This window comes from Venturia canescens, chromosome 7 (genome assembly GCF_019457755.1).
Source record: "Venturia canescens isolate UGA chromosome 7, ASM1945775v1, whole genome shotgun sequence".
Classification (NCBI taxonomy): Eukaryota; Metazoa; Arthropoda; class Insecta; order Hymenoptera; family Ichneumonidae; genus Venturia; species Venturia canescens.
This window is the reverse complement of record NC_057427.1, coordinates 8,001,874-8,028,585: the sequence shown is the minus strand read 5'-3', so window position 1 is coordinate 8,028,585 and position 26,712 is coordinate 8,001,874. Positions and strand designations below refer to the sequence as shown.

The following is a 26,712-nucleotide window of genomic DNA, read 5'->3' as shown; positions in this document are numbered from 1 at the left end:
CGAGTGGCTTCAGCTCTCGATTGACCTTGGAAATAAAGTGACACTCGCTTGTTTTTCACACTTCACCGCGACTGTTCGGTCGCTGACAAAACATGGCCGTCATACGTGACACGGTATCACCCGAAATTTCGATCAGAACCTACGACGCGATGAAATAATTTCTAAAAAAACGTATATTTTTCAATCACAGATCCAATGAAACTCTATTTTTCGAATAAATTTCAAGATTTTTTTCCTCACTCGACGTGGCAAATATGATTTTCAAACGGAAAAAAAGTACTCACTCGGCAACGCTCCTCGGAGATCGTCCTGATGGGAAAATCAGCTCAAAAGTAAGCCATCTTCGATCGTATCTCGCCGGTAGTCAAAAAATTGTGAATAGAATAAAAAAACGAGGGCTCGAGACGCGTTGAAACACCGGTTGGAATTGCTCTTCCAATTTGTCCATTATAATTCGTCACTTTTTTTTCACTTTCACACATTTCACAGGCAGAAACTTTGTACATCGGGATTATGTGCTTTGCTGCTGCTTGTTTGAGTTTTATCACCCTCGAAGTGGGCACTCGATTCTCACTGGGACAATCAGTTGCAAAATCGGCCACTTTTCATGCCATTTTTCGTCGGAATTACAGTAAGGAACGATTTAATCCGATTAAACGTGTTTTTTTTTATTTTGCTTAATTGACTACGATATCACTCGACCAACAAAAGCTATCAAAAATTCATTTCGATGTAGAAATTCGACAAAAAACGAATTCGAAAGAAGAAAATCATTTGTAGGTTAACTGAAGACTCACTAGATGTCTCATGTTATTCAAATTTCCAACGAAATCAAATGAAATTGTTATTTTCCGGATTTGTATTCATAGTCACGAATTTTTGGTTGGATTCGTTGAGAAAACAAGAATTTTTGATTTTCAGGCATGAAAATAAAAATAATGATAACTAACGTCGTTATGGGATTAATAACGACGATAATGTTAGCCCTTGGCGATCTCTATCGTATACCATATCTTCACATGCCATGGCTGATAAACACCATGAGAGGAATGCTGTTTCACGAAGGCCCAGCACTTTTCGGTTTGACGAATGTTTGGCTACCGAACGCTGGAGTCTCAACGGGAGCTTTTATGTTCATAACGTTTTTACTCTTCGGTAATTAAATCAAACGCATAAAAAAATCACTGCACACAAAAAAAAATGAAGAAACACCGATAAATTGGGTGTTAAATTTTCAGTGGAAGAGCTTTGTCTGTGGTTCGATGTGTTTGGGAGCTTGAAAAGTTGTTGGACTGAATACACGAATCGTAAGACTGAATTATCGACGGACGACAACAGGAAAACCTGTCTTACCGACGAGAAGGTTCCCAAGCAGACAGCAACCGAGTCGAGGCTCGTCAACGACAGGAATTTCGAATCGATTGTTAAACCCACGAGTATCCTTGTCGGTGCTGCTTCTACTTTTTCGAATACGAGACTCAGGCCGACCCTAAATTCGAGTAACATTAAACATGATGCTAGTGAAAAAACAAATTTTTAGAAGCTTTCGGAATTCACGATGGATGTTCGGCCGGAAACAATGGCAGAAATTCCGAACTGTGTGTAACTTGTGTTTACAAGAGGAAAACGAAATTCGAGAATTTTTATTTGTTAAAAACTCTATTTTCGATGAATTATTTTGAGAAAAAAATTCCAAAAATAGTTCTTGGGATTAACGAATACGCAAAATTGTAAAATTACTATTTGAAATTCGCGGGTTTTTTTCGCGCCAAATGCGATGCCGGAACCGGTGTTTATTCGTCGATTTGAAAACGAATCACGTTCCAGTTCTTGCGCACGCGTAGTGAGAAGAGCAATGTTTTTCTTTTTGATTCTCGTTCTCGCACACAACCAAGGAGCTTCGAAGGGCTTTGGCATTCGTCGGCGCACCGTTCGCAACTGGATTCGACCGCGTTACGAGCAAATATATTTTGCACTACAATCGAAATATTGGTGGGGAGCTCCTACTCTTCTCGGCACACACAGAGACATTCACACGAACAGAACAGATTAACGGTCGTTCGGAGACGCCACACACGCAGTATACCGTCGATATACATCACGACTTACAATTGACGCTGTGCGCGCGAAAAAAAGACACTGTTTTCGTTTTCTCCTGCTAGTTGGACGAGCGGCAGAGTTCAGCATAAATTGACCCTTTCAAAAAACCCTTCGACACGTAATTGTACGAAAAAACCAGTTAACGAAACTCTTCGTCGTTAAGTAAAAACGTTATTTTAACTTCTGTGCGGTTTTATCATATTTTTCCCCAGACAGCTTCGAGGTAAGTCGATTGATTAATTTTTCAACACTTATAAATGATCGTTCCAACTATTTTGCAATATTTTCATGATTCTCCTGTTAAGAGATGGATTCTTCGTTCAGTTATTACAAAATTATCAAATTCGTTCATCTCGAGACGGCGGACCCGATGTTTTTTTTTGAGGTTATACACGTTCCAATATCGTAGAATTCGATGCATCGTTTACTTACACACAGATGGGAATCTTCGTCATTAATCGACCGTGCCAAACCGTTGAAAAAATGAAAAGATCAATCATCAGTTCCAAGATGCGTACAAAACGAACATTATTTTTTCTAGAAATTGAGTTCATACCAATATATCACGTTTCCGCTCACGTGCCCGTAATCCGCGAAAGCCCGCCCCGCGCATTTGTAACGAATTTACAATACGTACAGTTTCGAAGATTTTCCGTCCTGTATATTCAAACGACGAAAAAAATGTTCTGCTACTTTCGCAATCTCAATACTCGGGAACAGAAATAAATGTGCAAAAAAACTCGTTTGAGCTCGGAATACGATAATTTTTTCTCAAACTTACCGTTTGAAGAATCGAATTCTTGAAAGGTGACATTTTTCGCTGCCCCGTTGAAAGATATTGACGAAAACCACTACTAATGTCCTCGAAATTTATCTCCAGCAATGATCGCTCCAGGACCGTGAATCGCCTGATATTTTTGCGTCCATGGAATCATTTTCTATTAAAATAATTCTGCTCACCTGAAAACTAATAGAATTGGGAGATTTTGGGGCAATGAAACGACTGTCAGAGCGGTAGCAGCAATATCGCAGTATTATTGTTTACATTTTTTCTTGCTTTCTTTCTTCGCTGTAACAAACAAGAATACGTACAAAATGGCTCGGCGCTATGAGATTATTATTATCCTGTAGGGATCGTGGGCATTAGTTTCCATCGGAAAAATTGCCGGTAACGCGTTGGGCACAAATAAAATTACTCGAGAACGAAATTTCTCGACGCTTTCTCACGCTTTTTTCGTAGCAAAAGCCTCGTGGCCTATTATAATTATGATTATTATAATTGTCATTATTATTCGCATTGTTAATATTGAGCATGCGATTTATGTGGTCAATTATGCAATTGTCATTTTTTTTCGTTATTGAACCAAAAAAATACATAGATTCGAGATTTTTCATGAGATTCATCCTAACGTCAACGATTTTAATCGCGAAATGTGAATATTTTAAGTCACTAAACATTTCTACGATCACACGAAGCGCACCATCGATCGTATTATTTCGTTTTGAGAACGTTGAGAATATATCCTATGTAGAATAGCAAAAACGGCTGTACATAGCGATCGCCTATTCGCCTAGGAATTAATATTTTCCACTTTTCACAATCTTCGACGTCAAATCTGACTTACGCGTGTCTTTGTTCATGTTTAAAATTCTACCAACACGACAACGTGACTAGAAATGATCCAGCGTGTCCATCTCGAGTTCATTCGTGTAAAAATCGTATAAAAATTGAAAATTATGGAGAAGCGAAAATTCGCAAAGAAAAAATTCTCAAAGGAGAGCTGAGAATTTTTTTTTTTTTTTTTTATTTTACCAAGCGCATAAGCACTCGTTGCACAGTTTTTACGTCATATTTGTTCGTATTCGTAATTCTAATACTAACATTTACTTATTCGATTCTAAATCCTTTCGTTTCGGTCGGAAATAAAAATTGTTTCTCCTCATAACATTTGCACAGTGGAACGATAATTTACGACCAATTTCGGACCAACAGATCGCTCGATTTTTATTTCATTCCTTCTAAATCAATAAAATTCTCGCTTCGAATGAATTTCGAAACGAATAAATACTCGCTCTTATTCGCCTACGTTTTCGCTACTTTAATTCCTTTTCTATATACGGAAGAAAGACTCGGAGAATATTTAATGCAATTTATAAGTGGGACTGAAGTTCATTCATAAATCTCGCTCGAATTTATGAATCCACGTACAAATTGGACGAAGTATTATTCAAGCAAGTACATATATTTTTGCCGTGACGACTGCAATTAGAGCCGAGTCCGAATAGGTTCATTCCACAGTATAAATAAAAAGCTTCAAACGCAATTCGAACCGCCAATTAATTCCGCTTAATTGCAGAGCCACGTTCGCCCGGATTTTCATCGGATTACCGAGATATTTCCCGCGCAATGCGTAAGAGAGTAAAAAAACAAAAAATTCGATTCTGGCGAACGAACTTTCGCAATTCTCGTCGCGGCTAAACTCGATTTTTTGAAAGACTCATTATCAACAATACATTTTTACGACGAAGTGATTTTCTCTGTTTATTTTACCGAGCGAATCAGCTTTTTCGTAAATTTTTAGAGAAAAAACGGTTTTCCCCCAGGATCGAGGGTGGAATGAATTTTTCGTTTTTTCGCTCGAAAAAAATTCTATAAATTGCACATTATTTTTTATATACATAGATTCGTTGTGTGCTTCGCCTTCGAGATATATACGTGAAATTACGTTGAACCGGCAAATAGTGTATTTTTCGTCGTATTTAAACGAGAGAAAAATAAAGAAAAAGTGCTGCCTTGCAATTCGCACGTTTTCTCTGTTTGTGCCGAATAAACGTTTATTTTCTTATGTATCTACACCTCGAAGGCGTCCCACTGCTACGCCAGCATCGTCGATATCGGACTAAATCTCATGATTTTGCTCAGCAAAATCCACGCGACCGAAGCCAAGGCGCAAAGCGTTACTCCGCCCCAACCGAAATCCATACTCCACGCGGTCGTAAATCGACGAGCGTTCAAAACACTTTTCGGCGCTGGTCCGCCGATCACCCCGTCCTCCGGGCCGTCGATTATTCGAGCGCCCCGATCTTGGGCCCGTTTGAAGTAGATTATCGTCAAAGTAAACAGTGCAAAAGTTGCTGAAAATCGAAACAACGAAATTTATGAAAATCTAATGTTTCTCCGGGTCTTTTGGACCCTGTGGAAACCCGATGGTTGTCGAGTCAATTGGAACGCGCGGTTTTTGAGCTCTCGAACACCAGTGGAAAAGAACTCCCTAACGAAAAGCTCTGCGCGCTCGCATTAACTGAAACGAGATTTTGAGCCTTTGCTGCAATCAGCGCATTCCGAGTGTTTTTTCTTTCACGAAAGTCGCTAAAACTCGGACTCTCAGGCCGAGGTTATTTTCAGGATTTCGAAAAAGTGGATTTTTTCGAAAAACAAGATAAAAATTTCGTTTTACAGTTCTTAAGCACTTTCGAGTTGATTTTTCCCCGCGATGAAAAGTAAATTCGAATGAATTTTTACATTTCGAAATCTTCAGTCGATCCGCTGTGCTCACCTGCTAATAGATACATAACACCGGTCACGAGAACAGCCGAGATTTGGTGTCTGCAGAGGCCAAAAAACCCTACGAGCACCGCACTCCCCAGAATAATTAAGCAGACCAGCGAGCACGAGATGCTCAGATTTTGCATGCCTGTAAAACCACAAAAAAGCGATGAATAAAAAAACGAATAAATCGGGTGATTTATCCGGAAAAAAATTATCTCCCAATCCGAAGTCGCATTTTTTCTCGGACAAATTTCTAAATAACCGTCTAAAAAAAAGTCAGCGAGACTTTCGCATTCAAAGCGGTTTTTTCCAACAATGAATTCTCCGCGATGTTTGAGGCCGTTGTTTGAAGAGGCAATCAGGAAGCCATTTTTAGGTCAAAGAAAATTCTCATTACAAAACGCGTCCTTTGATCTTGGCGTTGCAATTTTACGCGAGATATAGAGTATGCACAGGTATGCATGGTCGACTGGACACTCGAGCACATTCTGGACGTGACAATGATGATCTGGTGAACGAATTATTGATCGACCTCGTGACTGGACTCTCCGGATTCCGTCGAGATCCGACGCGTTCCCAATTTTACGACGAATCCGCACCAGTTCCTTCCTTTGTTCTCTCTATTTTGCCGAGCGTTTCACCCGACGCATTTCATGAGTGAAAATTCGGAGGAGCTCTTTTCCTCGTTGGTGAATATAAAGTCTTGGAAAGAAAATTGTGAATACGAATGAGCCGAAGGAGAAGATTTTTTCCGAGATAATTTCGTCGGAGCTTCTCTCGTACACTTTCGGGGCTACATTTTCGTTTCATTTCTTTCGAATTTACTTTCGACGTTCGGTCTGACCCAAAAAGAATTAAAAGGCCGAGAGAAGGATTCTTTGTCACAGCTCGGAAAGTGAGTTCGAGTATAAGTAGTCGCTATTGCGAATAGTGTGAAAAGAGCGATCTCCGCGAGCAGAAAAAGCGGGGGAAACCGTTCCTCGTGCCTCCCACGCCATTTCAGTTTTCCTCCCTTTGTCTCCCACGCTTTTTTCTCCCGACGATTACTTTTTTGTGACCATCTGTCTCCCGTACAATTTCTCACCGGCATTTGTTTCACGCGACGTCGGATAAAATAGTCTTTTGTTCGGACAACTTTTGTGCGGATTTTCCAGATGACGAGAATGCAATTTAACTATTCAATCTTCGCTATTCCACGATTATTTATCTCCCGCTCTGTTTTTTTTTCGTCGTTGTGTTTTTTTACTTCTTCTCCGTTTGTTTTTTTTTTTTTTTTTTCACCTCGAGGAAATAATTAAAAGTTTCTCCGTCTCTTCGTGCCCGAATGAGATCGTTACAGAATTTTGTTGCAGCCTTATAATTATTCTCATTTATTCATGAACACGCGGTAGCAACGCGGAGATTATTCGAAAAAAAAATTAGCCAACTTCTGCCCGTTCTATTTACACGTCGAATATCCCCCGAAACTTTGTGAGCTGATAATGACAAAACTTTGAGAAATCATTAACCGAATGGATATTGGAAATGTCGGTCATCCAAACTCGTCGAGTCTCGCGGACAGTTTTATTCAAATGTTGTTTGTACTCACGGCTCTGCCACGCGGTCCGAATTTCCTCGTGTGCTTCGTCAGGCGTCAAATAATTGATGCATCGCTCCTGAGGAAAGCCAACTTGTCCAAGAAGACGGATTTCCTCGTCTGCATTGAATTGGAAAAGAGGAAAGGAACGGAACTAATTACGTGTTGTCCGGTTTGGCTAAATCGTTCGTATAAATAGCTGTGCATGCGTGTGGAGAAATGCGAATGTACACAGAAGCGAAACACAATGCGGGAAACGTCTCTCGGGGGAGAGCGACGTCAAAGCTAGATTGTTCCGACCGCGGCAAGCCCCCGACAAGTTTCGTGTTTACGTACGCGATACACGAGGCAGCGGTCACCTTTGCCGTCGAGTTTGTTCACAAAACTGGCGATTCGTAGAGATCGATGTTTTCACGTAGTTCCCCGAATGATTTTGTGCTTACGAAAACTCGTTCGAATTATTTGCAATTCTCGTTATTCTCAAGCCCCAAAACACTCGAGTTTAAGGAAGTTGAGGCATTAAAATGAAAATGATGTCACCGCTTTTAAACCGATTGCATCTTATAAAGTGAAGTGTAAAAAAAAATCAGTTAAATTTTCAGACCGTTTAGGAGCGTCGTTGCTGAGAAAAATCAATAACAATTTGGGCCAAATAACATGTAATCTTATGGAAGTCAAGACATATTCAGTGATATCTCCGTTAAAAATGATGCTAAAAATGTGAAATTTTTTGGGCAACATGAGCAAGGCTTGCCGAATAATGTCAATTTTTTCAGATTTATTAGGAGATTTGCTGAGATTATATTAATAATAATCTGTTTTCCGTGCAGTTTTTTGAGGCTAGGATCGTCACTGTTCGTGTTTTCGACTGGGCTTTCACCAGTTTTTCGTCTTTTTTCCCCCAACTTTTCTTTAAAGTGTATGCGACATTGCCAAACTGTAAACTGGCCTAACTTTTGAAAGGTACAGGTCATCACTTTTGGGTAAAAAAAATGACTGTACAGCCTCAACTTCCTTAAGACAACGAAATCTCGCCAACTTTTTCAGTCCTTTGAACGAATGGAAGCGGCACGGAAATTCCGACGGGCTCGAACTTCAAATGAAAATGAACGGTGATGCTCGGTGCTTGGCGTGATTCGAGGCTATAAAAAAATAATCCCATCCTCCGTGCTCTCTAACCTTCTCGCCACACTTCGAGGAATTTTCCCGCGTCAAAATCGCTTTCTACGATCTTGCGAAACGGGATCGTAACCGGAAAATCCCCGAATTATAACTCCGCAGTGCAGCAACGTTATTTTTCAAACTTTTTCGAGTCACTTCAATCGCCTCTGTCGATCTTCAATTTTTTAATCCATCACTTCTTCATAATTAGACTATTCGAGATCGCACGTTTCGACGAGCACTGACAAAAAGGGGTCGGCATCCCCGGGAGGGACGAATGCACTCCGCGAAACGAACCCCGCACTCGACCTACCTCCGCGCGTGCACCTTGTAAATACTAATGATGCTACCGCCAGCGTTATTTAAGTTGCAAACGGGAGACCCTGCTTCTATTTCCACAAGCTCGGCGTCTCCGAGCGCCTAAAAAACACGTTCGCCTTTTCCCGGTGGCGAATAATATTTCCCCGACTGAAGCGCACTCGAATTTTGAAAAACTAGTGAATTTGCGAAGAAACCAAGTGCAAGGGAAACGAGACGTTGGGTTTTTCTCCGAGCCTTCGTTCCGCGAGTTTCTGGCATTTGAGAGTCGAGCGGGACTTCAAAATTCGTTGAGTTATCGACCCGAAACCTATTCCCTTTGACCTCGATCTGTTTCCTTTTGTTTCCATGCGATATTTCTCCTTAAAAATATTAGAATAAGCCTCCGGACGGAGAAATATTAAGCGGTGGCCAACACGCGAAGAGGCTTTGCCACAGTTCTCCTGCATTTTCTCATATTCTCACTTCCTCGTCTCTAAATTTTTGCACTCAGACGAAAATCTAATTTCCGGCCGACAAGAGAGACGCTCATCGTGTTATTTGACTTGTTTATTGGCGTCTACCTTCGTTCGTTTTTTCTCGACGGGAGACGAGAGCTCCTCTCGAACTGATTGAGGGGCGCTCGGCGAGCCAAACTTCATTCCGGTTACGAATTCCGCGACTCTCTAATTCACGAAAGCGATCTCATCGAAACTCGATTAAATCGAGGCCCCGATGAATTTGACCTTCGTAATTTTGTTTTTCTCCCTCAATCACACGAAAACCGATTCACCGTGATGGAGAGTCTGCAAAAAGTGAATCCACTCTATAAACGAAGGCGAACTTCGTGGCACAATTATCGTCCATATTGCATCGAGGGATCCCCGAAGCTGGCGTTGCTGCTGATGTTGCAGAGCGGAGGATTCAAGAAAACGCGAAATACCGAGACGCGTCATTGACGACCAAGAATAAAAAGCCTTTCGACCCAGATATCGAGCCACAAAAATTTCCCATCCCTCGCTCCATTTTTACCCGCTCACCTCAATCATCCGTGTTAGAAGATCGCGTGTTAATTAGATGAAAGTCAGAGCCTCAAAAGTGCTTCGAAACCGAAGCATTTACCGGATGAAATATTTTCTGCGAGCGACCTACATTCCGCGCGTGATTTTCTTCTTCGTCATTTTTCCCAATGTTTATTTCGAGTGACAGTTTGCGATGTGCGAGTCTCCGCACGGGGGATCAAAGGCATCGAGTTTCACTGTCTCCAAACTCGTAGGTTACGGGCAATTGAAATTAAAAAAAATTTTTTAAATCCACCGCATCAAAGGATTCCGTCGAGCTCAAAAGTCACAAGGACATTTTTATAATCACCCTGCGAAGTTTATGATCGCAATTTTTTTTACGCCTAAATAAAAACGAAGAAAAAAAGTGAAAAAGCGTAATTGCGCCCGAGGTCCTCGACTAATAGTCGAGTCCCTTCGCTCCGACGGACTCGAGCTTTTCCTTTCGTCGAGAAATAAAACGTTTTCGAAAAAATAAACATCCGAGCTTTCGTCGGGTCGAAAGGCAGGTCTGCGAGTTGAACTAACGCGTTAATCGGTGCACAATTAATTTGATATACGCCCAAGAAACTTCAGGTAAAGTACGTATCCAAATCCTCGTAACGGAAACGAAGGTTCTGCTCTTAATTAAGTTAAAACCTCGTTTAGCCTCGCGCATTGCGATATTGCCGCCTCGGGTCGTAGGAGCTTAATGTTTATCAAGTTGTCGTAAAGTATGCTACGAGCCCCCGGAGTACAACGTGCTAAAGAGCCTCGGAGTAGCGATATTTGTTAACGATTGTCACGGCAGCACGAAACTCGGTTTTTATCGTCGCTGCGAACGAGAAATCGGTTGAGGTCCGTCGAAAAAGTGTTCTCGAGGCTCTCGAACATTTTCTGTCAAGAATTTTCCAACTACCGTTTATTGGAATCTCGATAATTGCTCGAACGAGTTCGATGCAGGAATTTTGGTTTTTTTCGTAAAAACATGAAGACAAATTTGAAAAGTTGTTGAACAATTCTCCATCCCGATGCGACGAATTCTCAATAACGCTTCGAATCCGGAAGCGGATATAAAAGGAACGAAAAAAGCCATCGCGAAGGGGAATCAATGCGGAATCAGTGGGAACGGAAACGAAGGCCTTTCATAGCGAAACCTCAACGGTATTATTCCCCCTTAAGATGAGCCAGTAAGTGCGCTTCCCTTAACATCTTTCTCCTCTCCTCGTTCCTTTTGACCTTCGGACTATCGCGCGATTTTCCTAATCCCAATACACTCAGGCTTGATTGTACTCTGGCTGGGAAAAGCTCCTGCGGAGTTTCGTTGTTTGACGAAAAAACATTATGATCTCGAGTCTCTCCAAAATCGCGCTTTTTTCATCGATTTACAAAAATTTTACAAACGTTTGCTAGTCGCCGAGCGTTTTATGTTCCGTGGGACGGAGACGAGGGGAAATCGTTGGAAATATGAACAACAGAGTGTATGCGAGCGACCTCGTTGTTTCGACGTCCTTCGAGGTCAAGGCAACATCGCAAATCCGATTTCCAACATCGAAGTTTCCAAGTTTCTCTCTCCTTTTCCCTGTTGCTAAGTATAGGTAACAACATCGACGGACGGGGAGCAGTTTAGCCCCTTAAAGACGCCGAACGAGAGAGTTGAAATGAAGCTAAACAGTCGAGCCGGGGTAATGTAACGAGGGAAGGAACATCCGAGGACGAGAATGCGGTCACGCAACACGGATTTCGCCTCCGCGTATATCCCGTCGCGAAAGCTCGGCAGTCTCTCGGTGATTTGAATCGCGATCGATCTCCTCAATTACACGCTCAGAGTCAAGGTTATAAAAAAATCCGAGAGCGTTTTATCTCAGCTTTGAAAAGTGACTTTGAAATGAAGAATTTCGCACTTTCGGCCCTTAAAATAGAAGAGGTTCCCCGGGGGAGGGGGAACTCGCTGTAAAATATTTTCGATAACGAAATGCAAAACTGCACTTCGTATAAGAAAGTGCTTTTTCATCGCAGAAAAGTGTTGCTTACGTTCGCTCTTTTACGACGCGGCGCATTGAACGTGATATAGAGAGCGGATGTAAAACGGAACGGAAATTTTACAAGCAGCCCGGAGGGATTTACCGGTGGAAAAAGGTCGAGGGACACGATTAACTCGCTTCGAAGCGATTTTACCCCTCCGTATGATTCCCGAGAGGGAGGAAATGGGGGGAGCGTGTGTGCGTCTCTTACGATCGACGTGTATTCCGTTGGGCAAACTGCCAAGATTCTCGTGTCAGTCCAAAGAAGAGAGACGCGCCGGTCGATACGAATTTCTTGCCTTTTTCGATACGCGAGCTTTCGTCAAACGAGAATGGAGCTACGAGGGCCGACGGTTCATATTTTTGAATTTTACGTTGAAAAGTTCTTCCTTTAGACGCGCATCAATCGAAACTGTTTTTTCTAACATCTCCATATCATTAAATCGTACGAAAAAAATGCATTTTTCTTTACCTGTCAGAGACACGCACATGGTCCAAATCCCACCGTGCATTGGCACAAGGAAAATGGGTTTTCGATGTGAGTATCCCCTCCGTCGATCGTTCGGAGGATCGAGCATGACGACTTGACCGTCCAAGTACCACGTAGGACTGATGTTGGCCTTATTTAGAGCGTCACGATCCCAGCCAACCTCTTCCCAGTGGTCTGACATTATTGCACCGCACAATAAGGCCGTGGCTGCAAATAATCCTCGAATTTATCATGTCGGTCCCACTCCTTCGACAACGCGACAATAAATCAATAATCATAATTCACCGAATGTGTTACCGAGTCACTCATTCGGTGTCAAATCTAATGACCTCTCTTTTCTTTTTCAGAAATTCGTTTATTGATTAACGCAGACATTGACAATTGAAATTTATCATTATTGATTTATCCACCGACCCCATCCGATCTCTCACTCTCTGCACCATTTTTCACCTCTCCCCCCAACGGCCAACTACTTGCCGATCAACGATCTGATCGCTAAAACCAATTTATTACGAGCTCTGTTGAAACTCTTGAAAAATCACGCAGGTCTAAAGCCTCGTCGAACTACTCGACACGCGCTAAAATTATAATCAACTAGTGGCTTCGTTCCTACTTTAAAATTAAGCAAATCCTATGTGTTTGTGATCGAGTGAAATGTCTGATATTTATGTCAGGGCTGAGCCCACCAAACCTGGTAAATGACCATTTTACCCGCGGAATTGTCCGATTGGTATTGCAACTCTGCTTAAAATTTTTGTGCGATTGAATATTGAGTAGGAAATTGGACGCGACAAAAGTGAATGGATCGCTTAAAATATTTGGTATTTTTAATGGGAATTTTGGGAGAACGAATCATGCATAAATTTAATGTCAAGGTGAATCAATGGAAATCGATTTTGCAATGAGTTAAGCACTGATTTTAGTGGTCACACTCGACCCCTCGATCTGACAACGCTCAATGATTCTATGCTGTTTTCTCATGATCATCTATGCCGTCGTTTCTTTTTTTGTTGGAATGGGTTTACCTGCGACTGAGAGTACGAGAGCGACGTGCAGTACGACCAATTTCGAACTTGTGCATCTTTGAAAAGTGGACAATACTCTTAAACCACCGTTGATGGTTCTGCCGCCACTTGAGCCACCCCCTCGTCGCCTCGTTCGTCCACTAAACACCCGCGTTAGGTGACTCATTGCCCGCGTCATATTTCTATTCTTATTCAAAACTTCGTACCGCCAATCCTTCGAAATCTGGCACTTGACGATTTTTTTTCAGATTCAACTTTGTTTTTCTTTTTGATTATTTTCACGAGCGTAGAATACCGGGGAGGTGAACACAAACAAATAATTCATTAAAATCGTGTTATAATCGGTCGTTGAATCGTGTCTTTAACGAAATTTCACCAATCGATTGAAGCAAGAAATTCGTGAACCCTCGAGCCACGAATTGATTCAAATTCTTCACGATAAAATGAAATTTTCAAACAAATCGATTTCTGGTCGATTACGCAATTGAACTTCCGGAAAATGTAACTTCAATTTTGTCTCGGAAATACTTTTTTGTAGCCTCAATTTATCAAACTGAAATTATTCAAGAAAGCTGATAGAAATATTTGACAAATGAAATTTTATCAATTTATGAACGATACACAAAAGAAAGTGGATTGAGAAATGATTAAGGTTGTCTGGGCACGCACGGATTTCACTACTTGCGGAAAGATGCACCGAGAGACACTCGGTGACGGTCCAAGGCAAGAGAATCTATCCTGAGGGGAGAAATTGTTCAATAAATTGGTGAATCGTTTGTACACTTGAAAAAAAGATGCGTGTAACCCTAAATTTGTTTGAATATAAAAACAAGAAAAACGAGAAATGAAGTGAAAAAGGTCCCAGTAATTGGGGATTAAGCTAATAAAAAAAGGATTTTATTTCATTGAAATATCTTGCGCGATTGATAGAAATGCACAAAGTCGCGTAACATCGTGAACACTGAGTTTGGCGCTTTCGAGAAGCTCGCAGGATTTGCGCACACGCGTACGACGAAATCGCGGTGTGTATTTTCTTTTCTTTATTTTTTTCATTTTTTTTTACCTGCGAGTGTGAGTGCCAGCGTGGCGATGAGAAAAACGAGGCGCGGCGCAGGGCTCCTGGGTACACGAGTTGGTTCCATCCTCGGCCGTGCCCAGGCGCCCACTGAAGTGTCACAAAGCAACAAACCACCAAGAGTAGCGCCGCGCACCGTTAACTTTTTTCGTCAGTGACTCTTGCGCGCGCGTTCTCCTCGCCAATCCTCACCCGATGGCCCACGATCTCGTACTACCCGATCCGCGAGCAAGGACTCACTGAAACGGCGAATTACCGTCTTCGTGTCTCCGCGTGCGCGCGTGTCTGTGTGAGTTCGGCGCACGAACGTCGCGTTCACCAACCCTCTTCTTCCGGTCTCGCTCGTCGCCGCAATCCAGTGAACATTTGGCGCCCTCTAACCCCCAAGGATTTTATCTCTGTGAGCGACGCGGCGACGCGACTTTCGCGGATCGACCCCCTGCTAAAACTCGCTACGAACCTTCCCCCCCCCCCCCCCCCCCCCGCATCGCTACATTCTTCTACGCAATGAGCTTAACAATGGGAGACACTTTGACGAGACAAAAGTCTCGTTCCGGGGACCAATGACACCGTTCTATCTGTCGAGGAATCTTAAAAAAGCCTGAAACCACTGGTATTCGTCGCTTTTAACATTTTTAATTACTTTCCAAGTCGTCAGTACTGGGGAAACTTTTTCTGCAGATCCTGGGTGATTATCAATTTGTTGGAAACTTTTATTTTTAAGTCTCGATGCACAAGTGCAACGGGAAACGAGCTTCTCATCGTTGTACGTTTTCCACATTTACTAATGCGAATTAAGCTCGTTTTTTTAAATGTCTACACAATTCGTATGAAAATCAATCGATATTGAGAATGCGAAATTGAAACACGATATTAAAATGTGATGATTTTTCAGATGGCGGACGTAGCTGAAAACACGACATATTCGGACGCAGCGACTGCGATATCGCAAGGCAAGCGTCATCTCCTGGTGCAAGATTACACAGCTGCGGTGACCGCGCTGGCCGAAGGTCTGGAAATGATGTCGCAAAAGCTCGGGGACTGCGACGACGCTTTGGGCGAGCCTTACCTGTTATACGGTCGTGCATTATTGGGATTAGCTCGGGAGGAAGTTGGAGTGCTTGGGGAAGCTGTGCCGGGCGGGGAAGATGGGGACGACGACGAGGACGGCGAGGAAGAGGAGGAGGAGGATGACGACGAGAATGAAGAAGACAAGACGAGCGAGGCCGACGCAAAGGAGGAGGAAGGGGGAGAAGCTGGACAGACCGAGGAGAAGAAAGAAGTTGACGAGAAGAAATCGAGCACCGAAGCTGCTGAAAAAGCCTCGATAAGTAGCACGAGCGATGAGAAAAAAGAGGAAAATGGAACAGCGGTGAACAAAACGGACGATAAAAAGATCGAAGAAGCAAAGAAGGAAGTGTCGAGCAGCAGCGAAGCGAGCGAAAAAAATGAGGTCGCTGGAACGAGCAAGGACATCAACAAAAACGGTGTGCAAGAAGGAGAAACGAGCAATTGCAACGGAACAGCAGCTGGGACATCCTCAGGGAACGTGGACGAGGAGGAAGACGTGAACAAAGAGGACGAAGAGGAAGATCCTGGTCGTGGCATCGACCTTCAAGTTGCCTGGGAAGTTCTCGAACTCGCTAAAATCGTATTCACCAAACGTGGCGAAGCTGGTCTTAAACATTTGGCTGAAACTCACAGATTGCTCGGTGAAGTTGCTATGGAAAGTGACAACCCACAAGGCGCCATCGCCGACCTCGAAGGAGCTCTTGTTCTCTTGGAAAAAATCGAACCGGTCGAGCCTCGCGCCCTCGCTGATATTCACTATCAACTCGGGCTTGCTCATTCGTTGGCAAACGATTTCGACGCCAGTATCAAACAATTCACCGAGGCTACAAATCTCCTGGAAACGAGAATAAAACAATTGGAAAATACGCCTGAACCCACAGTCAAAAGCGACGATCCTTTCTACTCGATCGAAGGAGAAATTCGGGAACTTCGCGAATTGTTGCCTGCTATACAGGAAAAAATCGTTGACATGAAGGATTTCAAGCAAGAAGCTTGTCGCGTTCTCATCGAGGGAATCAAGAACAAAGTCGCTGATGGCTCCGCCAGTAATGGTGCCGCCTCTTCTTCTTCCTCGTCCACACAAAACGGTAGCGGACCATCGGGCTCTTCCGACCAAGCTTCTGCTTGTCCCGCACCTCCAAAACCAGCTAGTGACATTTCTCACTTGGTCAGAAAAAAACGTAAACACGAGAACGAAACAGAGGAACCAGCACAATCACCTTGCAAAAAATTAACGCCCTGAAATATCGAGAGAAATCTAACGATAGCACGATATTGAAGTTTCCGTCATTGACTTGCGAGAAAATGTTTTATTTTTATCCAATCATCTCCGATATATCTTTGCAGTTTTGAGCTACAAAACTTAATCACATTCTCCGAATATAACGACTGAAACTGCAAAAATATTTATAGGCTATTTCGATAACTGGAAATCGAATTAGTTAAATATTTTCATGTTCGATTCACGCAAATTTTAAGACAACACGAATATACCATATTTTTATTAAAGTATTAAGATTGGGTGAAAAATATCGAAAAAAACATAAACAAAACATTGTCTCAAGTTAATCGACACAAACCTCGACGATTTTTTTCCTTTACTTTCTTTTACTCGTTCGTTATTCAATTATGCCTTGACTCGTTCTTCGAAAATATCGTTCTCGATTGCAAACACTTAGTGTATAGATATTACTATCATTACGTTTTTTCTTCATCTTATTATTAATGTTCTAAGTTTACTGCATTATTTATTTGGTTTACCATTGAGCGACTGCGAAAGACTCTGCTGGTCCAAACCACGCACGTCTGATGTATTTTAGTTTTAAATAAACGAGAGAGACCTGAGAAAGAGCAATTCATCATAATTGCCAGGTTTTAAGTTGTAAAACTCAATTTTCCTCTCCGAAATAAAGATTTCACTGATGGCATTTTTTATACGAGATTTCATTTTTATTTCGATCCCTCTTTCGTTCGTGCAGACAAACTTTATACTATTTATAAAATACTGCGCCGTGATAGACAATGTAAAGAAAAAATCAAATCTAAATGTTTTCTTTTTCTAATACAATAAACTTATCGTAAAATCACATTCATGGACGGAATTGATTTGCTTTTTTGTACTGATAAATTTCAGTGAATTTCACTACTTCGAGGTACGAATTTTTCGTAATATTTTAAACTTGGTGAAAAAAATCTTCACCTCTGATATGTGATAATTCAGTCAAGGGGTAACCCTCGATTTGAAGCATCTTGATGGCGAGGCACAAAAATCGTTTTGATGTTCTACTGTGCGTTCAACAGAATAACGTGTAAAAAGCATCGCTATTCACGCAAAATTTCAATTTTTGTAACATTCATTGTATGGCATAAAATGCAGACTTCAACATTCTTTTCTAATAGAATCTAGAAATCTTAGTTCCACTTATTCGCACGTTTGAAAAACGATTCGAACGAAATTATTCTCCCAAAAGTTCTTCGATAACGTCATCCTTGTCGAGGCTGTCTTCTCTCTGAACGTTTATTTTATAACCGAGAGCTTCCAACAAATTCACGTTGTAGTAATAGCTGAGATTAATTCCTGGCACTAGGCGTTTGAGCTCTTCGATCGTAGCCCGAGCTTTGTCCGTTTCTCCAATATTTGCATAATGCTGAGTTATCGTAGCAAATAAATCGCCACGTCTCACAGATTGTTCCAAATCTGGACCAAACGAATCGAGAAGTTGTCGTACTTGGGTCATCGCCATCTCTGTTTCGCCTCTTTCGAAAAATCTGCGATTCAACATCAAGGACTTCAGAATACACACCAAAACTTCTCAAGAGTACATGAATTACTATGTGCATTAAAAAAGTGCCTTAAAACTTACTTTTTTATGTCCAAGTATCGTTTAATCGTAGCGATTCGGTTGTTGACAACCTCGACGGCTTTCCGTTGTACGTCAGAATCTCTAGGTGCGGTAACTTTGAGCAGGCATCGATTAGCTTGATTGAGAGCATCGAGGGCTTTCTCATAATTTTGATATTCGTCGATTTCAACTTGTGCGCAAGCAACATAAAAATTAGCCAACAGATCCATAGCTTTGCCTTTGGAATAAAAGTTGATAATATTTTTGAGAACTTCCGGTTGATTCTGCCAATCGAGCGATTGGAGATAATTTCCAGCCATTATGTAAATTTCTCTTTGTCTTGAGACTTGTGCAAAAAAGCATATTTTTTCGGTATCCCCGGATTTGAGGAGAGCTTTCATCGCTCTCATTTTATTGCCAGCTTGAGTAAATTTTTTCGTAGCCAAGTGATAATTTCCCTGCTCAAAAGCAATTTCGCCAATTGTTTCCAAAGTACCGATCCTTGTTCCTTCAGTTTCCGGATCTTCGTCGACCTTCTGAATCGTCAATTTCTCCGCGAGTTCTTCGCTCATATTTATATTGTACTCTTGCACGAGTTCCAAAGCTTCCATATATTTTTTTCCTGTCGCCAAAAGATCAACTGCTTTGTCGATTTGCTCGTTGCTGACGAAAAAGTCAGCGCAACGCTTTATCAACGCTGGATCCGAATCCGCGTTCACGTCCATCGTTATTAATTGTAGAGCTGTGTATTGCTGCGTTTTGAACGCAAGATCAAGAGCTTTTGATAGCAAACCAGCTTTGTGATATAACAAAACAGCTTTGTCGGGCTGATCGTTTTCCTCGTAATACTTGGCTACGTCGATCTGAGTCTGCCTCGGTGCCAGCATCGAAAGGGGCCACAGCTCTTCGACCATATCGTTTTCCTACAAAAAATTAACAAGCGTATTCATAAAATTCTATCAAAATCCAGAAATGACATTACGTTTTTTTTTTTTTTACTTTTAAGTGAAAGAAATGTTTCGGCATACCTTGCAAAGCCTGATAGCGTTCGTATACGCTTTCGCCATAGTATAAAAATGTACAGCTTGCGAGACAACGTTCATTGATTCATAATGCGCGGCCAAGTGATAAGCCGATGCTGCGTGATTCGTTCTCATAACGAGATCGCAAACCTCTTCGTCCCGACCAAGATAACAAAGTAATCTCGTTATTGCTAACGTATCATTCGCGATTTCATATAAACGCAAAGCACCCTCCATGTCGCCAGTTGATTCGGTGTATTGAGCGTGCCAATTTTTTATAGCTCTGCAAAAAAACTATATATAATCTCCACATCTGTCAGAGTGGAAAACGAGTCACCGAGGAGTCACAACGTCATGTTTTCATATGCAAAAAAATTCTCACGGATCATCGGAGCTGGTGAGATAAGCTTGAAGATCTCGGGGACGCGAGAGTAACATTCTCGGAACTTCAAATTTGTGGCAATCCGCTTTCGTATACATTTCAATAGCTTTATCGATTTTTCCCGAGCTCTCCAAGGCTCTCGCATAATTATAATACGTCACTTTTTCCCGTATTTTATTCTCGCTGGACATGAGTTTTATAGCGTCCGGAAATTTATCGCGAGCTTCCATGAGTGATCCAACGAGATCGAGACGACCAGCTTCGCGAAACAGGCGCTCAGCATCATTCTGTAAAATAACAAAAATTCTTGAGACTTTCATACTTTGATTATTATAAACGTACAATAAAAACAGATTAAAGTCGATGTTTGAAAAGTTTATTTTGTACGGAGAGCATGGATAATGAAAAGAATGATAAAATTGTTATAGCTCCTCACATGGAGACCTAACTCGACAGCCAGGATTCCAACTTTAGCCTCGAGCGAGAGAGAATCGTCGTGCATGGCTTCCCTAAGGGCGCGGGCGCCCCTCGCGTCTTTCATATGTCCGAGGCACAAAATCGCCATATCAAGCTGTTTCGTTTTAACGCACATTCTGGCAAGGCTTTTCCAAACGGCCTCATTTTTTATGGTTTTTATGGATTTGAAAGCTTCGTCCATGTTGGCCATACTGATATGAAAACTGAAATCAAGAATCGCTTTTTTCGTCGGCGTATCGCAGGTTCCGAGCTCTTCGAACTCGCGCATCAACATTCGAGTTATTTTACTTCCACTCGGACTCGGTATTTCCGGATTCAAAATTATTACTCGGGGCGATTTAACACCGAGGAGACGACAATTCGTATCGGCTATCGGTCGCACGTCCTGAATCGCTATTCCGTTGTCCGGCGTCGCAAACATCGACACAAGAACGACTGCGGCACTCGGCTCCTGTGCACCAAGAAAAAATATTAATTTCGGTCGAACGAATAATTAAAAGTCCAAACTTCAATCTCCTTAATCGTCAATCGTTAAAAGAAAATGTTCGTTTCTTTAAAACATGTAAAAGACCTTACCTGCTCGTCGATCGCCAGATTTTTGTTTTTGCTACTCCTCCCTTCGATTTTTTGAGCACGACAAACGAGAACTCTCGGATCACTCGTGTCCCAGCAATGGGCCGTCACAAGTCTGCCACGAGACTTTAAATTTCTATGAAAAGGAATACACAATAAATCAAAAAATCTCTTATCTTCGTGCAGTATTACAGAAACAAAGAAAGAAGCGAAAGGTGAGGGAAAAATTCCGGCGTATCAGAGATGAGTAACCCACGTTTCTTGGCCAAAAACTGAATTCAACAAAATAGTGCGATGGCACGAAAAACTGAAGAAATAATGACTTGGAAAAACTGAATGGCAACATCGTTGGCAATGTCGAGTCTAGCCAAATGTTGAAATAAAATTATTGTCAAATGCAATCCTGTAGTATAAAATCGGAAGAAAAATATTCGAACGTGCCTTCCGTCGTCGTCATTCATTTGAGCGAAATCATATTCGTGAATTTGATCGCCTTCGATATCCCAAACGTAAAGAATGGAGCTGGGCATGAGATTGGACATGGCAACGGTGATGGAAACGCAGCGACAATCCGAGTTGCATCGAGCTTCGATAATTTCGGCAAAATCATTGATAGCTTCGTAGGCGGTCATAGCGCGAGTGTGTAATTTAGCTTCGCGTTTGCTAATGTCCCAAATTTTGAGGATCCCGTTAAGGGAGCCAACGGTCAAATAATGTCCGGTTAATTCCATGGTAATGGGTTCGCCTTCTTCCGGCAAAGTCGGTAAACTCTGTAGGATCGTACCGTCCGTTGATCTTAATTGTATGATTATTGGTGTGAGAATAACGAGAGTGTTTTCATAAATGAGGATTTTCTCGTTGTCGCAAGTGAACGATCCAACCGACGTTGTCTCGATGTTTGTGTCGCGATTTATTTTATAACTGGTTACTTGACGCCCCGACGATACGACGACGTACTCGCGACTAGCCGCGAGTATTTGCACTTGTAAATCCGTTTTCAACGTGCAACTTTGCTCCTCTATTTCGATCAACAAATGCGTTGGTGTCATTTGCGTCACGCAAGTATCGTCGTTGAAAACTGCACACATCGGCTGCTGATGCAAAATGAATACGTTCGTTATGCAATTCACCGCGAGCAAAGGATTTCTCAGCAACGAACCACCCCATGTCAATTGCTTAACAGTACCGTGGACGCTACAAAATTTTGGAATCGTTGGCCACCCGTTTTCATCCATTTCCGATACTGCTTTCCGCTTCCACAGATATATCGTACCCAGGTTTGTACCAGCTGCCAAAGTTTCTGGATCATTGTATAATAAAAACTGAGATTAATGTCGGAGCTCATTAATCTAGAAACAGGATCGAAACCGATCCTCTGATCTCTAAAGTGAAAAAAGTTTCATTTTTTTGGTGTTTTGCTAACGAAAAGTATGGTTTGGTTAAAAGTTACATTTTGTTAGAATTTGATAAAGAAAACGCGATCAAATATTTTCAAAAAAATGTTTAAAAAGGCGTTTTCTGCAGACGATAAACATAAAAATATATTTTGATTCATTTTTTATCGATTATTGTGTCAAATAGTCTGATTTTCCATAAGAAACTTATTCACCGGAATAATCAGTGATTATCAATTGTTTAAATTCTTCGAATGATCTCATTTGTGAGAGTGAAAAAATTGGAAACGATGACCAACTCGAATGAACCGATCGTTCATTAATCGAATGTGAAAAATTCAAATTTTCTAGTACCATTATTTTTGCAAAAAGCGAGACTCGTGCAAATTTCTTGGGGCGTTGCTATGTTGCCGTTGGTCGTTTCCGGGGGGCTCAACACGTACGTGTCACCAGTTTGTAGATCCCAACACCTGACGCTCAGTTCGCCCGTAAGCACGGCCAACGTATTTCCTCCGACCCAACACAAGGCCGGGCTACTCCGAGAAACATCGCTCTTACCGCTCAACTTGACCTGTAGAACAATTCGTTTGAGAGAATTTACTGTCATCACTCTCGACATTGTTCCCATTCACTCACAATTTCAACTGCGAGAGAAAAAAAGAGCAAAATAGAATTTATAATTCGAAAATTTCTAAAATTCTGAACGAATTTGATAATACTTTGAAACTATCGAACAATTGCTGTAGCTGCTTCAGACTTTTTGTCTCCAATTTTCAATTCTCGCATCATTCATACTCTGGTTAATTCCGTGAGTCGTCCCGTGGCAGGATCAGCTTGATAATATCCGATGTTCAATCCTTCTGTCAAAACAACCAATGAGTCCCGTGATGTATGATGGAGCAAAGAATGAAGTGACATTCCATCGGTGTTGAGGACTTCTTTGCATTGGCCTTGTGCATCGATGTAATAAATCATTCCGTTTGTCGAGCCGATGTAAAAAGAATGATCGTCTTTTTTTAAGGGTGCAGCCATTGGGGCTGCCGCCGTTCTTGGGCGCCATGAACTGAACAAATCGAGGGCTCGCTCGTCTCCTGCGACCGCAGCCTTTGCCAAATCACTGAAGATTAAATATTAATTTATCAAAAAAAAAAAAAAACAAAAAAAAAAGAAAAGGCGATAAACTTTTTGTAATCGATTTATTAATTGAATAATCGATTTATAATCGATGCTTAATCGAGTTAATTGCTTCAATAAAAATACCTCAAATCGACAGTTGGCTTAGGCGGGGCGAGTCGGAACGTGATATGAGCGAAAGATTCTTTGAGCTCATGATGAAACGTAACGAGAAGTTGGCCTTTGGGATCAATTTTCCAGCCGACGATGGATCCAGCAGAATCTGCCGAAACCAAACGACCACCGTGTTGACTCCATTGCAAAATGGTTATCGGATCTCTGTGAGGCGTCACTGTGACGTTGAACTCGGTGGTTCCCGAATCTCCTGGCCATATCTGTAAAAATAAAAGATTGTTTGAAATTCAATATTTTTCATGAATCCTGTTTTGTAGATTAGCAAAATTTTTCTTTCAATATTTAATGTCTACGGAATAATGGAAATGAATGATACCTAAAAAAATGAAGAAAAAAAGATTTACTTGGGTCAAGGTTTTTTCTAGCAGCTCCGAGTAACGAATCTGATAAAGTTTCGAGCTCGACGCATTAGTGTTCCATTAAAATATCATTTGTGAGATAAGCACTTGTATGCTAGGTCTGAAGAAAAGAATTTATGACTCAAAAATTGTAACCATTTTTAAAGTCGTTAAATATATCTCGTTCAAACTAATATGTTTGATTTATGATTTAAAAATTCGAGCTAATTAGATCATGATATTTAGCTTTGTGTGTGTTTTCCCCCCACATTTTTCACCTATCACTTGCTAGTGCTTCGAAACATTAAGTGGGTCATAATTCTCGTCTACATAAACGACAATTGTTTGATTTTTTTATCTATCGCAATTTGGGCCAACCTACACGCGGGAATTGCCAGACGTACGGGGAAGCATATATATATAAGTTGGAAGAGGTAATGATTGTGATGAATTCACTTTAGTTTGGAAGAAGACACGTCCTAAAATGTTTAAATTCGGAATCACTTTGTGCTTCCTCTTTATTTTCGTCTACGTAAGTAAAACGAAAAATTCAACTTTGCGAATGAGTGTAAATCAAATAACTGTAAATTTTTATGGTGAAATTTATTGATGGAAAAATTAGCATTTGGCAATTTTTGCTACTTTGGGCAATTATGAATTTAGATTTTTGCTGCTTGTGAGATCGTAAAAAAATTGACAATGGATGAAGTATTTGAAAGTTTAATTTTTTTGAAAACGTTTTTATAATCTATAACTGTCGTCCGCTTGAATGAGAAATGCTATTAAAATTTTAGACTGCGGAGGCAAAGCTATTGGAGTATACAAAAGATTTGTATGACGCCAAAGTATCAACTTTGATACAAACTTATCAAGACATTTACAAAAATGCGAATCAAGATATCTCTAGTATAATCGAAGATATTCTAGAAAAATTACGAGCGTACAGAACTACAACACCTATAAAAATTATAGAAGAGTTTGAAAAGGTAAGCCATCATGAATTACAATAGTATGGAAATATAATGTGTGGAACGGGACTAAAAATATTTACTGTTTGTGTCTGAACAAAAAGTTACCCCATTCAATTTTAGCTATACATTATACGCTATTCAATTTTAGTCCAATTTTGCACTCAAACCAATAATTTATGACTAATGTTTTTGAAATTAACGATGATATATATCAAACAAAAATCAGGATAAAAAGTCATCAAACTGTCTAGAACTTTGCTTATCAAATATTTCTGTATTTCTGCTTTTACGCATAGAAACAAATTGAAGCCGATGCTCTGGTTAATGCGGCCACGACAGTTGATATAGTTGATTGCTTGAACTATATCAGTAATTTGGATGCGTTGGCAGAAAAAGCGACCAAGACTGTGAGAGACTGCTCGGACTCACAATTGGGAGCTGTAGAAGGAAATTATACAAAAATACAAGAGAGTATAAGTGAAGCCTTCAAGAAGCTAGAAACATATAAAGAAAATGCTGAAAACTGTCATAAGGACCCTGCCAACAGCTCCAATGCAAAAATCATTCATTGTCTGAGACCGGTAAATAGAAATTTATACTCTTTTCAAACATATAAATGTTATTTCCTGAAGTATTGTGATGTCTACAATTTTTGCCTCGTTATATTCTTATACTTATTTCATTCAATTGCAAATTTATACGAGCTAATCACTTAACTACATTTATTCATTTTTTTATTATCAGATCAAGTCGCAACTGATCAAAGATGGCAAACCAAAATTTGAAGGAACGATCAAAATGCTTAATTTTTGGTTGAGAAATTTTGATAGGATGATGGAAGCCTGTGCATCCGAAAATTTAAACATTTTTTATGGCAATGCATCCACCCTCACTGATACAGTCAAAAAATGTATTGAAACAAAAATCAATCTGAAAAAGTCTGCTGCACCGGTTACACAGACCAACTAATATTTTTTATTTGTATTGTAAGAGATCCATAGAACTAGTATCTATTGATAAAAATGTATTACGATTAAATATATAAGAAAATTGTTTTGAATATACAGTTTGTGTTTCTGTTTGTCCTTGAATTCATGATTTTAGAATGTTTCGATAGATGTGCAAAGCACATAAGGCATTTTTTATGATTGTTATTATGATAAGGAATTGTCACAGTGTCGTTAATGACAAGAAAAAAACAATAAACAAAACTGTACAAGAGAAACTAGAAGAATTCCAAAACGAAATACAACAATTATTAGGCTTGAAAAATGACTGATTTGACTGGAAATAGTTACTTAAAAAAAGTTTCTTTGAAAAAGTAAATATTTTACATAGTCGTATAAAAATTTTGTAACAAATGGCATTGATATCTAATATAAATCTTAGTTTTTGAGATGGTTTAATATTGATTTTTAGTTGACATAATTTGCAAAGTATCACCTAATGCAACAACCACCAGAAATCTGATTATCTTTGACGCCATTTCAATCTGAAGTATTTTGGAAAATATTCCCTTGAAAAATTCAAATAATCTTTCACGAACCCTTATTTCTCCAGTTTCCCATCCAGCCACGAGCCACCTTCTTTCAGGATGCCAGCCAAGCGCTGTAACCTGTGCAACCGAGTGTCTCGGCGATTCAACGTCTTGTAGAGGTTCACCCTGATCATCGTAAATTGTAACAAAACCACCTTTGTCCTGAGAATAAGCAGCAACAGCGAGAAGCGGAAAATTCCTGTGCCATGTCGCGAGAGTGCTTATCGAAGCAGTTTCAGGATTTTGCACACGCGTGTCAAAATACAGTGTCATCGTTGTATCGTATTATAATTATTTTACATTCTACGAAGTATTATTATTAAGTATGCAACTAAAATCACTGTTATTGTTAGTTTAATATATTTTCAGCAATTTTATGGCTCGCATTTTATTCATTTCGAACTTGCACAAACAGGTCAGAAGACACTGTTTGTTTGTCGACTTTGACAGCCAACGAA

The 26,712-nt window shown here is 40.7% G+C and overlaps 6 protein-coding genes across 11 annotated transcripts in view; 3 read left to right on the top strand and 3 right to left on the bottom strand.

Moving 5' to 3' along the window:
* The window catches only part of LOC122413646 (lachesin-like), a 259,378-nt gene extending 258,881 nt beyond the window's left edge, over positions 1-497 (bottom strand). The window contains exon 1 of the mRNA XM_043424135.1: positions 285-497. The gene's annotated coding sequence lies outside the window, so the exon portion shown is untranslated. The remainder of the gene's footprint in view (positions 1-284) is intronic.
* Positions 8-2,284, top strand: LOC122413651 (uncharacterized). Of its 2 annotated transcripts, none has more exons than XM_043424147.1 (5): positions 8-113; positions 191-332; positions 490-631; positions 922-1,155; positions 1,239-2,284. In XM_043424147.1, the coding sequence occupies exons 2-5, from the start codon at positions 255-257 to the stop codon at positions 1,538-1,540; spliced, it is 756 nt and encodes a 251-aa protein (XP_043280082.1). In that variant the 5' UTR covers positions 8-113; positions 191-254; the 3' UTR covers positions 1,541-2,284. The 2 variants fall into 2 exon arrangements, 1 of the variants encoding a protein (XP_043280082.1); XR_006261593.1 differs by having other exon boundaries at positions 107-332; positions 1,239-1,598; positions 1,896-2,284.
* On the top strand, positions 1,939-17,344 carry Nasp (Nuclear autoantigenic sperm protein). The gene is made up of 2 exons (XM_043424137.1): positions 1,939-2,323; positions 15,234-17,344. Exon 2 carries the CDS (start codon positions 15,234-15,236, stop codon positions 16,650-16,652), a length of 1,419 nt encoding a protein of 472 aa, XP_043280072.1. The 5' UTR covers positions 1,939-2,323; the 3' UTR covers positions 16,653-17,344.
* On the bottom strand, positions 3,110-14,580 carry LOC122413650 (uncharacterized). 4 transcript variants are annotated; one of them, XM_043424146.1, is made up of 6 exons: positions 14,327-14,467; positions 13,264-13,403; positions 12,221-12,445; positions 7,239-7,346; positions 5,658-5,795; positions 3,110-5,235 (listed from the first exon to the last, which is right to left on the bottom strand). In XM_043424146.1, the coding sequence occupies exons 3-6, from the start codon at positions 12,417-12,419 to the stop codon at positions 4,976-4,978; spliced, it is 705 nt and encodes a 234-aa protein (XP_043280081.1). In that variant the 5' UTR covers positions 12,420-12,445; positions 13,264-13,403; positions 14,327-14,467; the 3' UTR covers positions 3,110-4,975. The 4 variants fall into 4 exon arrangements, with proteins under 4 accessions (XP_043280081.1, XP_043280079.1, XP_043280078.1 ...); XM_043424144.1 differs by having other exon boundaries at positions 13,264-13,527; positions 14,327-14,421; XM_043424143.1 differs by having other exon boundaries at positions 13,264-14,001; positions 14,327-14,381.
* rempA (intraflagellar transport protein rempA) lies at positions 16,700-26,712 on the bottom strand. 2 transcript variants are annotated; one of them, XM_043424120.1, is made up of 11 exons: positions 26,264-26,712; positions 23,361-23,608; positions 22,896-23,217; positions 22,455-22,671; positions 21,148-22,006; positions 20,710-20,842; positions 20,093-20,584; positions 19,657-19,943; positions 19,281-19,557; positions 18,274-19,175; positions 16,700-18,178 (listed from the first exon to the last, which is right to left on the bottom strand). In XM_043424120.1, exons 1-11 carry the CDS (start codon positions 26,525-26,527, stop codon positions 17,866-17,868), a joined length of 4,314 nt encoding a protein of 1,437 aa, XP_043280055.1. In that variant the 5' UTR covers positions 26,528-26,712; the 3' UTR covers positions 16,700-17,865. The 2 variants fall into 2 exon arrangements, with proteins under 2 accessions (XP_043280055.1, XP_043280056.1); XM_043424121.1 differs by lacking the exon at positions 26,264-26,712 and having other exon boundaries at positions 22,896-23,204; positions 23,361-23,455.
* Positions 24,079-25,704, top strand: LOC122413652 (uncharacterized). The gene is made up of 4 exons (XM_043424148.1): positions 24,079-24,278; positions 24,541-24,732; positions 25,014-25,298; positions 25,462-25,704. Exons 1-4 carry the CDS (start codon positions 24,231-24,233, stop codon positions 25,684-25,686), a joined length of 750 nt encoding a protein of 249 aa, XP_043280083.1. The 5' UTR covers positions 24,079-24,230; the 3' UTR covers positions 25,687-25,704.